A 13,117-nucleotide genomic window follows, 5' to 3' on the forward strand; every position below is an offset into this window, starting at 1 on the left:
GTGTTCATTCCACCACCTAGGAGCCAAATCTGAAAAGAGCAGGGGCCACTAACCCTGGTCCTGATTGGCAATAGTTTGGGCCTTCATTTCATTAAGGAAATATTTTATTAATCAAAATTTGACTTGCTTGTTTGCACTGGCATGGGAAAATTCTTTGCAGAGCAGGATCACACATATATCAATAGTCCTGTAGAGGATGTAACAGTCCCCAGTAAAAAAGAAGGAACATTTTAGTGCAGATGTAGTGACACATTGCATCAACATCTAGGCTGCGTAACAAATGTTTAAGGGTCATTTGGTCAAAGTGACTTATTTTTCAGATAATCAGAATGTGGGAACAGGGACTTTTTGGAATGCCCCTTTAACTCTCCTTGTCCAGCATTATTATGGAACCTTGCATCCTTCCATTTCTCTTAAAAAATGGATAAATGTTTCTACTCTTTGGTCCTTGTACTGTGGACCACTGTGTATTTTTAAATAGGCAGTAATCTGATTAAACCAGACTCTGCCTCTCCTATCTGTCGCCACACTATTAGAAAGTACAAGGAGGGACTGGTGGGAGAGAGGGAGAGAGAGCGCACGCATGTACTGCAGCAGAGGATATCAGTCTCTCTGTGAATGTGACTGACCCGTCTCCTGGTACAATGGCCTGAGCAGTGGCCATCTAGCCATGTAGCAGCACAATCTAGACTATCATGGCTTAGTGTTGGTGCTGCCCATCCTAATCGGGAGGAAATCCTTCTCAGATTGGGCACTTTGGCCTACAGGTGTCTGCGCTTTTAACTCTGTTATCTGTGGGTAGGAACATTATGTTGGTGATGTAAAATATTATAAGGATACCTAGACCGAATGTCTTGGGCCAGATGGCAAGTTGCTTGGCAGGGATGTTCTCTATGATTGTCGGAAGACAGTGTCTGACATTTTGACTCTAGAGCTGGATTCGATTTGTTATTTTGAAGGTTATCTGCATTCTGTCGGGGGATTCAGGTTAAATCCCTGTCTGTTAAGATATGCTTGTGTTGGCTTTCTGGGACACGTCTTTGATGTTTTCCTGTGGCTTAATTCCCTGAAATGGTACCTGTCTCTGAGAAATCAAGACTGTAAGTCAAAATTGGTCAAGATTTCCACATATTAATAGCTTAATTTTTGTCCATCACAATTTTTTAATTATTACAGTTTAAATTTGAGTCTTTTTTAAATTTGGGGAATTTAGGGTGCCTCAGGCATTGTGCAATAATTGTGTTATTTTTATGGGTCAGAGAGTAACGTAATTTCAATTCTCTGCATGTCCTGTACATGTGGCAGAATTGACAATAAAGTTGACTTGACTTGACTTGACTTGACTTGATAAGCAACCGACTGGAGTTCATGGAAGTCGTGAAAATGCCCAAGATTGTTTTCCAAGTACCATTTGAGTTCAGATAGTGGGCTGAGTCCAGCATAAGGATGAAATAAACAGAATGTGTATGAGAGGAGTGATAAATGAGTGATTCAGGAGGAAATAGCATGACGACAATGAAGAAAAACACAATGGAGGCGATTAAGAGAAGGACACCAAGACACTAAACCACACATGCACACACTCCCAAAGAATTCACAGTTTTATGCATTTTGTTTGTTGCTTAATGCTCTTTTGCTTTGAAAGCCACATTCATATGATTGAGTGTGTATTTTCATGGTCCTAAATGAAACTTTTTCAGAAGCGTCAAGATATTGTGTCACGACCCACAGTTAAAAAGGTTAAAAAGCCTGTCAAAGAAAAACATTAAGTTCCACAAATGTGACGAAGGAGTGGAAACAGGAAAGGGAATGTTCACACTCACTCAGGGACACTCCACACACCACCACCTGCAAACGTAAGACCCATATAATCACTAAGACACACAACACCTCTGAGTCCCACCAACTCAGACTCAAAAGAGCAAGACGCCCAGCGCACAACAGCATCTCTAAAATCTATCTAAAATCTGGGTTTAGAACTGTCCCACTCGTCATTAAAACCTGGAAGGACAGTGGGGAAGAATTATCTTCGCAGTAGAAATGTGCTCTGAAAAAACTGGATTACTTGATGATTAATCAATGAAAAGTTTGGAGCAGCATTTATCAGACGCCCTTATCCAGAGCGACTTACAATCAGTAGTTACAGGGACAGTCTCCCTGGAGCAACTCAGGGTTAAGTGTCTTGCTCAGGGACACAATGGTAGTAAGTGGGATTCGAACCTGGGTCTTCTGGTTCATAGGCAAGTGTGTTACCCACTAGGCTACTACCACCCTGGGGCACCAGGGTAAAGGCAGTCGGGACATCGGGAAGCGCAGCAAGGGCGGATGAGACAGGAGAGAAAGGCAGGTGACGAATCCAGGGACAGGTTGACAATGACGAGGGCAAACAGACAAGGATTCTCCAAAAGAGTAGTAAAGAACGTGGAGGTCGAGAGGACGCTTGGTGAGTCTGGAAAAACGCTCGCAGCACTCGCAGGTTCCCGGTGGACGAAGAATAACACACTTGGGCTGAGGCCAGTGGTGGTGGAGACATGTTCTGCCCATAGCAGGAACCAAGGCCTCTACATTTGACGTTATGGGCGCCAGGTTATTGTAATAAGAAGGGACTGTGTCCAGGTTTGGGGAATGGAGGAGCCTTTCTATAATTGAACAAAATAGATCACTCAAAATTATCATAACAATCCTTACACTATCCTTATCTCACCAGCACACAATCTCCGGCCCATCACCCGACCTAGCACTCACCCAAACCGACCCCACCTGTTCCACTTCTCCAATGCTTACAATGCAGTAATGAACACTACTGTCCACACAACATTACCAACAGTTGACACAGAGTACATAAACTGTGTCTAAATATGCAAATTAACCAGCCCTTTTCCAATGACATTTTATTGTGACATGGGGTATGTCAGCTGCAGGTCTTTTGGGACTGTATAGTGGTTAATATTACGCTGTAGACATGGGTACATGGTATGTGAACTGGCTTTGGAGTGTGTTTGCTGTATGGGGAGGAGTAAGTAAGGCCACTGTCCACTGTGATTGATGGCCAGCAGATGAGAGCGGGCTGCCTGTCCGCTCAGTCAAAGGCAGCCCTAAACTCTACAGATGTGCAGCACAAAAACTGAAAAGGTCACGCAGCCCCACAAACAGAATAATTCTGCCCTGCTGGCACCTCATACTCACACGTTGGTTTAAGCAATCAGATCACGTTCATCTTTAATGTTTCTTTTTTCTATATAGAAGAAGGTCACTTACATGCTTTCTGGACACTCTTGGCAGCAGCTGGGCAATGGATGTTAATATGTGGTGCCTGTTGAGGGCAGATCAATTTTACTGTGAACTTTTCACTCACTTTTTCTCAACAAATCTTGCATTCTGTACATGCTTAGCAGTGGACAAAATAACTACTGAAGTAAAAGCTGGTGTTATTTTGTTTCAGGCACTATATGGCTGCTGGTGCTGTGATTACCCAGTCACTTGGCTTAGCTGTATTTCTGGCAGGACAGCGAGTGCATAAAACTGCGTGTGAGTGTGTGTCTGTGTGTGTGTGTGTGTTTGGGGGGTCCACAGCACAGGTTCAGCCCAGAGTAAACAAACAGATCCTAATGGAGTTTAGGCACCACAAGAGAATAAACACAGCCTGACTGTGGGTGCTCTCATTATGGAGGAGTGGATAGATTGAGTGTGATTTAGATGGTGTGTGTGTAGTGCATTTACATTTACAGCATTTACCAGATGCCCTTATCCAGAGTGACTTACAATCAGTAGTTACAGGGACAGTCCCCCCCTGGAGACACTCAGTTAAGCGTCCTGCCCACTATCATGATGGTATTAATTGGGGTTTGAACCTGTGAAATTGTGGTTTTCTAGTTCAGAGATGAGCGTGTTACCCACTTGCCGACTACCGCCTGATTCAAGTTTATGTACGCATATACCTACAGGTTATATATACCTTCCTACAAATGGAGAGATCTGCATGGTCTGGCATATTGGTTGCTTCGGTGGGACTTACGGATTTCCTTTGTTGAGTATGATAAATCCCATTTGTAAGATGTCCTGAGTCCGTGCTTCTTTCCCCGGTCAGCCTGTGGACGTGACAGTGGGGGAAAAAATGATTTATTATATATTATTTAAATTATATATTAATTAAATTATTATTTTTCGGTATTTAATGTGGGTCGTATCGGAGCACACATATCAAGCTATATATGAAAAGTATATATTGACAATTTATACATCAAAAATGAGTACTTCATGGTGTGAGGTATGTTATTACTTTTATAAGCTATCTGAGTAGCCATTGCTATTAACAATCAAACAAATAAGTATTTGATTCAATAGAATATAAGAACTTAATATTTGGTACAGGAACAATTACAGAGGTCAGACGTTTCCTGTAGTTCTTGCCCAGGTTTTCAGACAATGCAGCAGGAATTTTGTCCCACTCCATGCTGGAAGACCCATCCATGACACGTCTTCAATGCTCTTACTGAGGGAAGGAGGTGGTTGGATAAAATGTCGAGATACATGGCCCCATCCATCCTCTTCTCAACGTGGTGCAGTAGATCCCTCCCCTTGGCAGAAAAACAGCCCAAAGCATGTTGTTGCGTAGCCCATGCTTCACGGTAGGGATGTTGTTCTTGGGATTCATTCATGGAGTTCAAGTTCGACTTAGCTTTGTAATCATTTTAGTTACATACATGTTAGATATGACATAGAGAAACGAAACAACATTTCTCTGCTACATGTTACATTTAAACAAACTATATGCGTATGTAAAGCATAAAATATCGTTTGCATAAATATGAGCACATTTTGCCATCAAGATTATTTCTATAGAATACTTTCTATAGATTTCTATAGGCACTTGGGTTAACCTGAACATTCAGTTTATGAAAAATTGAGAAAATGTACTGACAATAAATCTCTCTTGACTCTTGAATCTCAGCTAACCTCGTGTGAGCTTCTCATTTTATTGTGATATTTAGTCCTCAAACTTGCACACAGGACTTCCTTAATAAATATATAATAAAATCATTAAAAAATATACAATTATAGTCTATCAGTGCATTAGTGGTACCAGATAGAAAAAGCTCTTCAAATTCTCTATTGTGAAAACTTCATAAAATTACTTATGCAACTCAGTGTGACACTGACTAAAACCTGACCACATCAGCAGCAGTGTGATCTTCATGGTCTCTCACACCCATGTCCTCACACCACTGGGTTCCTCACTTCCTGGGAGTTTCAGTTGCCAAAATTTGGCACCATAGTCATCATGGAAGATTTGAACATTTCCTCAGGGGATACAAGGTTTCTCCCCTGCTGATGGGTGGGGGTGAGCGATTTCGGATTTCACTGATAACACAACTCAGTTTAGCCGTGTTGCCGGTGAGATAGGTTTGTAAGTAAAGCAGGAGTGCCACGCAGCTGCTTCATGCCTCAGCAGCTGGGTGTTCCTGAATCCACGTGACCATGTCCCTCGCTCTCTGCTTTCTGCTGTACCCTGTCACAGGCAATTTTTCAGAGTAAGATCATTGCAATAAAGATTTATCTTATCTTGTCACTTCTCAAGGAGCAATTAAATTTAAGGTGCAATCGAGGAATATCGTTAAGACAGGAAATAAGGAAGACATAAATAATAAAACAATTAAAATAGTAGTTTATATACATAATATATCAAAAAATATACAAAAATACAAATTGCACTAGAATTTTCACACGTTGAAAAATCATTTTATGGAGATATAGCACATATATGAATAAGAGTTTATTTTGAGTTTCAAGTCTGGCAATGACCGGGGTATAATGAGTCTTGTGAAATGTTATCAGGATTTTGGATGTAGGCCGCCGGATGGGCTGGTGGTGGGTACCTGCCTTGGGTGCGGACGTCTCTGTATGCGGGTGCTGGGTGTGGGCTGCAGCTCCATCTCTGGATCGGTGGAGACCCAGGGGAAGCAGTAATCTGGTACAGGAAGGCGGCAGGACATAATCGTGGTCGGATGGTAGGATGGTTCTCAGGGTCGTGTGGGATGTCAGGGACGGTGCGAGGATCGAAGTCAGGGACGGAAAAAGTAGTCAGTATCATTGAGGTCAAACAGGCAAGAGGGAATCCAAAAATTGTGGTCGTGGTTCAAAGCACACTTGAGGCAAGATCTGTCCAAAAATGCTCACAGCACACGGGAACAAGAGGTCGCAATTGCAATGGGTCCAGGGTGGAGGGCAGTGGGGTCTTCATATTTTCATGACCATCTTCTCGAAGCACTTCATCATGATGTTTGTACGTACAACCGGGAAGACACTGCACGGGCAAAATGGTGGTGGCCTTGAGACAAGTTGGAACAATGCCGGTGCTCAGTGAGATGGTCTGGACATTTTCTAAGCTTCTTCCAGGGATGTTGTCTGGTCTAGCAGCCTTTCTTCATGTCCACCATGGACACAACACCCCATCACCGGAATGAGGGTTGTATTTCCTCGCAGTCATGTTGTTTTGTATGTGTCGAATTCTGCATGGAAGTCATTCAGCGTATCTGGTAGGGAGGGGTCACTATCACAGGTAAAGGTTTTAGTCCTGTAGTTTGTGACGGCCTGGATGTCCTGACACATGCGCCGTGTGTCTTTGCTGTCCTGGAAGTGGCTGTGGACTTTCTGCCTGTGTGCCAGTTTGGCTCAAGACAGGGCCACCTTGTCGTCTGTTCTGAATGCGGAGTCTCGAGCTTTGAGCAGTTCACATACCGCTGCATTCTTCCACAGCTTCTTGTTGGATCTTGGTGATGGACTGCAACGTCATCAGTGGATTTGCTGATGTGGTGTACTAGTTTATGGTGTTGTCATTTGCCAGTCAGTGCACTCACAGTATTGAAGAGCAGTGATGGCTCCTGCTGGCCAGGATCTCACCTGAATTTGATGATTATGTTGCTGGTGTGCTGGATTTTTTTGGCAGTGGAACAATGTTGGAGGACTTGAGACATGATGGGACAGTGGCCTGTGGCAGTACCTGGTGGAAAATTCGGGTGAAAGCCAGTTGATCTGCAGAGTCTTTCAGCACTTGGATCCTGCAGCCTTCCTCGGGTTCACCTTCCTCAGCTCCTGCCTTACTTCACACTCCTCCAGCATGATACTGTCACTGTTGTGACAGAGAAACGTTACTCCCAGCTGAGGAGTTGCTGGATTTGTAGCTGGTGATTTGCCTGGTGTTGATTCTTGGTGGTCCTGTGTCCTCCTGCCTCTCTTCATATTGGCTCTGGTTATATGTGTTATATAAAGTGTCCTTATTCCTCGCTTTCAGCAGGCTTCGGACCTCCCTCAACAACCAGGGCCTGCTGTTGGGAACAGTCCTAATGTGTCTGTCCCTGGTTGTCTGTGCAGAAGCCGATTTAATCCAGGATCCTGCAGTAGCGTGGTTCTCCAAGTCCTGGTGACTAAAAACCTCCCAGTCTGTGCTCTGGAAGCAGTCCTGCAGCTGTTGGGAGGCTTCTGAGGGGGGTGTATGTAGGGGTCAGAAGCAGGGACATATGATCAGTCTGATCAGTGCTAGGGGTTTAGCCTTGTAGGCCTGCCTGATGGTTGTGTACAGCTGTTTTTCTCCCATGGTTGCACATTTTATGTGTTGAAGGAATTGAAGGAGGACTGCTTTCAGATCTGCATGGTTTTGTTTGCTGCTGATGGTGTCGTGCAAAAGCTAGCATTAGCATCAGGTGCTAGGTACACAGCAGATAGCAGTACGACACGGCACTACATGCATTCTACATGCATGCGTTCTCTCAGTTCATTTCCTTCCCTTTTTCTTCTCCCTCTCCCTCTCTTTCCATGCTTTAGACTTTGTGTCCTCACAAAGTCCTTTCAAATGGATTTAGTTCTGCTTTTCTCCTTCCCTAGCAGTACTCATGCACCAGTGTGACTGTGGACATTGCGGTGATGGTTGAGGCCCATGGCATGATCACAGACCTGCTGGCCGACCCATCCCTGCAGCCCAACACCTGCACCTCGCTGCGGGCCATCAGCAACTTGCTCAGCACCCAGCTCACTTTCCAGCCCCTCCACCGACTGCGCACCAAAACGATCGGCAGCCTCGGCGACCACACCTGCTCCGACTCAGAGGAGGCTCCTGAGAAGAGCGACAAGCTCACCATCCCAAAGGTATGTTTCTCAGAGACCTTTCCTGCTGCCATCAGTGAAATCAAAGCCACTGAGTCCAGGAGAACTGAAGTGAAAGTGAAGTAATTGCTCAGTTTTGTTTGTTAGGCTTTGTGAGAGCTGCAGTTTTATTTTTACAGCTCTGTCAACGGAAAAGATCTCAGATGAAAGCATTTTGAGACATGCACTGTGCCAGACCATGTAGGCCAACACTGACCATCACTGACCATTTCATTGCTACCTCACAAATTCATATTTCTTTAAAACGTCATTTCTTCGCATTTCTTAATGACAGATGCACATGTAAATGGCCAGAAAGAGATGATTCTGAGCACCATTCTGGGCTGGAAAGGGGATCTGATATATGTAGGATTTAGAAAACTGGATTGTGACGATGTCATTAAAGTATTCATGATGAAACCCCATAGACTTCCCTGGTCAACATGGTCAGCAGACACGACGACCATTTATATTTTCCAATATTAAAGATTTATCTAAAGATTACCAGGAGGTATCCTCTCCCAGCTGGATCAGCAGAACGTACATATATAATATAGAGCTCATGTATTTTTTGCCCATGAATTCCACAATATCACAGATTCAAATCCCACTTTCTGCCATTTTGTCCCTAAGCAAGACATTTAACCCGAGCTGCTCCATGGCGACTGTCCCTGGAGCAACCGATTGTAAGTCACTCTGGATAAGGCTGCTTAATGCCATTAATGTAAATGTAAAGACAAGAAAGAGAAAAAAAATGTTACAGTTGTTGCCTAAAATAAAAAAAATTCTAGTTTCTAGTTAATTGTCCTTAATGTGCAGCACTTTGCAAAAGTAAAAAAATATATAAAATCACTGTTTATTTCAACTGTGTGTGGTTTTGCTAATGTAACATAAAAACAGTCAAACGTAGATTCATGAAAATAAGGAAATTCTGCAATAAATGGTTTAGGTAGATCTGGTCAGATACACAATACCTAGACATTTGGCACAGGAATGCAGTAGACCAGACGTCTGTCCATGAGGAGTTTGTGAGTTTTATTGTGAGTGGGGAAGGGGTGTGGTTAAAGTCAGAAGCCAGAGGATTATGAGTGTGTGCAGGTTCTTGGCTGAGCAGTCCCAGGAATGACAGGACAGCCCCGGAGGGTGACCCAAATGACCCCTGACCCCTGGATAAGGGCATCATTGAGGATGGCCTCAGCCAGAACCCAACTACACTGAACAAAAATAGAAACGCTCCCATTTTTCATGAGCTGAGCTCAAAAGATCTGAAATATATTCTACATATCGACAGGGCCTTAGTCCTGAGGTTGTTCAAATTAACCAGTCTTAAAAAAATGTATGGGGTGAAGAAAGTTGTGTCTGTCATGCTGTCCTGACTGACCTGATGGCCCAAGCAGAGCCCATATATTTATTCCTCGAACCCTAGTACACATCACAATTTAACATAAACCAAAGTTTTAATTACATGATTGGAATGAAGCTAAGATACCCTCTATATAAAATATTTTGAAATTATAATTGAAATTAAATTGATAGGTTTACTTGGTGCACAAAATGTAACTTCTGTCTCTCCCGGTTGGCCACAGCGACTGAGGCGAAGTCTGCCACCCGCCCTGTTGCGGAGGATCTCCTCCACATGGACCACCACCACCTCAGCCACGGGCCTCCCCACCATTGAGCCTGGCCCAGTCCGGTGGGACCGTAGTGCCAGCATTAAGCCCCTCCACGAGACCCTCATCTGCAGGTAACTTGCGCTGTTGTCAGCTCTGTCTGAGTTCGTCCCAGGTGCCAGGAATTCTGCCTGCAAAACACTTTACGAGTCTTTACGTAAGTTTAAGTGAAATCTCTGATTTATCCTTAAGTTATAAAAGAAAAAGAAGCCCTTGTAAAGGACAAAACCACCACTTTTGTCCGAAGCTAATTAGATGCCATCTCTGCAAAAAAAAAATTCTATCGCTGGATCCGTTATACATGCTGACACTTATAGACTGAAACAGCTGTCGGTTCCCTCTTGGTTTACTTCGCGTCACGTGCACAGATGGATGCACAAACGGATGGTGTGTTTGTATGTGTTTTTAAGCCCTATCCAGTTAGACTGGAATTAACATTGGTGTCTGGATGGCATGGTTTGTAAATGTAATGTACAGGAGGGAAAAGTACTAATATCCATATAAAAATATATGTAGTCATAGTAAAAAAAAAAAAACAAGGAATGTAAAAGCATTTAAAAAGTGTTGCTTTCCGTCTGTTGCACCTTCTCAGCTCTCCTCCGTTTATTCTGTTCTTTCAGAATCTGTTTTTTTTTTTCATCTGCTGACAGGAAGTCAAGGTCTGGGAACCAACCCTGCGTTTTTCTCTCCAGATATCAAATAAGCTTCTGGAAATAAAAGCCATGATCTTTACGTTGACTGTTTTTTACTCATTTGCATGTTTTCCACTTTTCTGAGGGTTTTTAAGGGCTGCTGTTAGGATGATTTGAAACCTTTAAACATTTTCACAGGTGGCAGAGCCTCCAGTTGAGTGAATGCTGATGTGCAGCGGCCTAATCGCCTGCGTGCTTCCAGTACAGCGCTAGACAGACGGACAGGGCGAGTGTTTGTGTAAATCTACTGTCGATCTGTCGGTTGTGTACACAGTGATGGAGCTGGTTATGGGATCACACAGGCTCATTGTCTTCAGCCAAAAAACGTCACATGTTTGAATGTGGTGCATGGATTTGTGTATCACTTTAGCATTTTCATGCATTAATGTATGAGGTATAAAAGTATGCTCTTCATTATTCAGAAATAATTGCATTTCCAGTCAGGATTCGAGGAGGATGACTGGTCACATAACAGAAATTATAAGGTGTGAACCAGAAAACTTGCAAGGAGAGAAATTAGTTATTCTTTGACTCAAAGCATCGCAACCTGTGAACCCGGGCAGTGGTGGCCTAGTGGTTAAGGAAGCGGCCCTGTAATCAGAAGGTTGCCGGTTCGAATCCTGATCCGCCAAGGTGCCACTGAGGTGCCACTGAGCAAAGCACCGTCCCCACACACTGCTCCCCGGGCGCCTGTCATGGCTGCCCACTGCTCACTCAGGGTGATGGGTTAAATGCAGAGGGCAAATTTCACTGTGTGCATCGTGTGCTGTGCTGCTGTGTATCACATGTGACAATCACTTCACTTTTTTTTAATGTTTTAAACCGTAAAGCTCAGATTTGCACAGGGTCTGATTGAGGGACTGTCACGTTCCTAAGTCTAGGGGTCTAAGAAACGTGACAAGGGTGTGGAGAGGAGGACGTCCACTGTTACACACACAACCAAACAAAGCGTACAAAGCGTTTATTTACAGTGAGCCAACAGGTACAATAAAACAGCGGACTCAGCGAGCTAACCAACATCAGCACAGCCTAAAGGAAGGGGGTCCAGCAGGGATACCTCAAACATGCACAAGTTAACAGGCTAACACATGAGAACCCCAACGGAGCTCTATGCAGATCTCTGTGGACCCTGGGGACCTCCCAAAAGAGTAAGAGCCTAGCAGACCCTGGGGACCTCCCGAACACCATCCGAAGTCACTTTATACAGGTGGAGGTGACCAATAGGCAGATAGTTGTTGGAGCTGGTAGGCTTCAACTCCTCCCACGAAGTCAACCTAAAAGTGACAGGACACAAAAAAACACAGCCAGCGACACAGAACACGTGGGCCCATACGTCCAGGGACGTAACAGGGACCAATTTTATCCACAAGCCTGACACTCTGCACTACACCAACATGTACACACAATTACTGTGCCAGTTACCCTGGCCCACATCATCTAGTAAAAATGTAGCTGGAAGAATGTCTCTACCGTATACACACATGGACGTTCCACTTTTTGTGCTACACAGATGTTCTGTACAGATGTTCTTGAATTAATGCATTGTTGGGGGCCACTTGGTGGCAGGTCAGTTAGTGTTGTGGCCTCGTGTGTGAATCCAGACTCCATTGAGGCAGTATGAGGATTATGACAGTAGTCATTGGTCTGTTGCAGAATTTACATCAGCGTGAAAAGTACAATATTTGGGAATATTTTGCTCCCAATTCGCACGCAACCATACTGATGTAAAACATCGGTAAATTAAAGTCTTTCAATGTGTGTGTGTGTGTGAGAGGCATCTAAGCCTTAACTTCACCATACTCTGTTACTCTAACCGTGAGCTCAGATCCATATTTAATTCTGATTACGCTAACGAATAAAAATAGTTCCTGGCTATGCATAAACCAAATAAACATCACCGCGCAGAAAACGTGGTGCGAGAGGCTCTGGCACACTCCCAGCTGAGCACAGCGATGGAATTGCCAGGAAGAATTTGTGTTTACAAAGTGCCAGCAGCCGCAGAGAGCCATTTCTTGTCCATGTCACACAACTGTTGAGGGAGAAGGAGATGGGCAGAAGCAAACATGACAGGTCGCTCCTCAACCCAGAAACAGGGACTTTGTTTCTCATGAATTATTTGTTGACTTACACACATACACACACACATTCACGGGCGCATGCATACTGCTATAAAAATGCTGTTGGCTTGTGCAATTTGAATGGGTGAACAAGCACTCACACGTCGTGATAAATGACCTTCTCAGCAAGCCCAACCAAGTGATGAAAGAAGGAATGACCTACGTGAAGGGGTGGGGAGCACTGTAGCAGCGAATTCTCCTCTTTCTTCTGAGAAAGAATTAAAGCACACTTCCTCGGTTAAATGGCAGGTCAAAGGCGTTCTCCACAGCCTTGCGTCAATGGCGCTGTCCAGATCCGCCCACCTTAACAGACAGTAGTGAGACCAGCGATGTTAAATGAGTTGGGGACAGTGGCACTGACCTGGTTTACTGAGGAATCCTGCTCGATGGTGACGTGAGGCCAGGAAACAAAACACAAATCTGACACAGTCACAGTGACAGTCAACTCATCGGGTCAGAGCAGTTGGTGGCATAGCCTCACACGTCCTGGTTTTTGCAT

The 13,117-nt window shown here is 44.2% G+C and overlaps 1 protein-coding gene across 2 annotated transcripts in view; it reads left to right on the forward strand.

Annotated features, from left to right (window-relative positions):
* Nucleotides 1-13,117, forward strand: part of LOC114794475 (cGMP-inhibited 3',5'-cyclic phosphodiesterase A-like) — a 62,520-nt gene that overhangs the window by 28,837 nt on the left and 20,566 nt on the right. The window contains exons 3-4 of one of the 2 annotated variants that reach the window (XM_028987041.1): nt 7,882-8,142; nt 9,726-9,883. In XM_028987041.1, coding sequence (XP_028842874.1) covers nt 7,882-8,142; nt 9,726-9,883 — 419 coding nt within the window. The remainder of the gene's footprint in view (nt 1-7,881; nt 8,143-9,725; nt 9,884-13,117) is intronic. The other variant, XM_028987042.1, reaches the window with a different exon arrangement.

Source organism: Denticeps clupeoides, chromosome 7 (genome assembly GCF_900700375.1).
Source record: "Denticeps clupeoides chromosome 7, fDenClu1.1, whole genome shotgun sequence".
Classification (NCBI taxonomy): domain Eukaryota; kingdom Metazoa; phylum Chordata; class Actinopteri; order Clupeiformes; family Denticipitidae; genus Denticeps; species Denticeps clupeoides.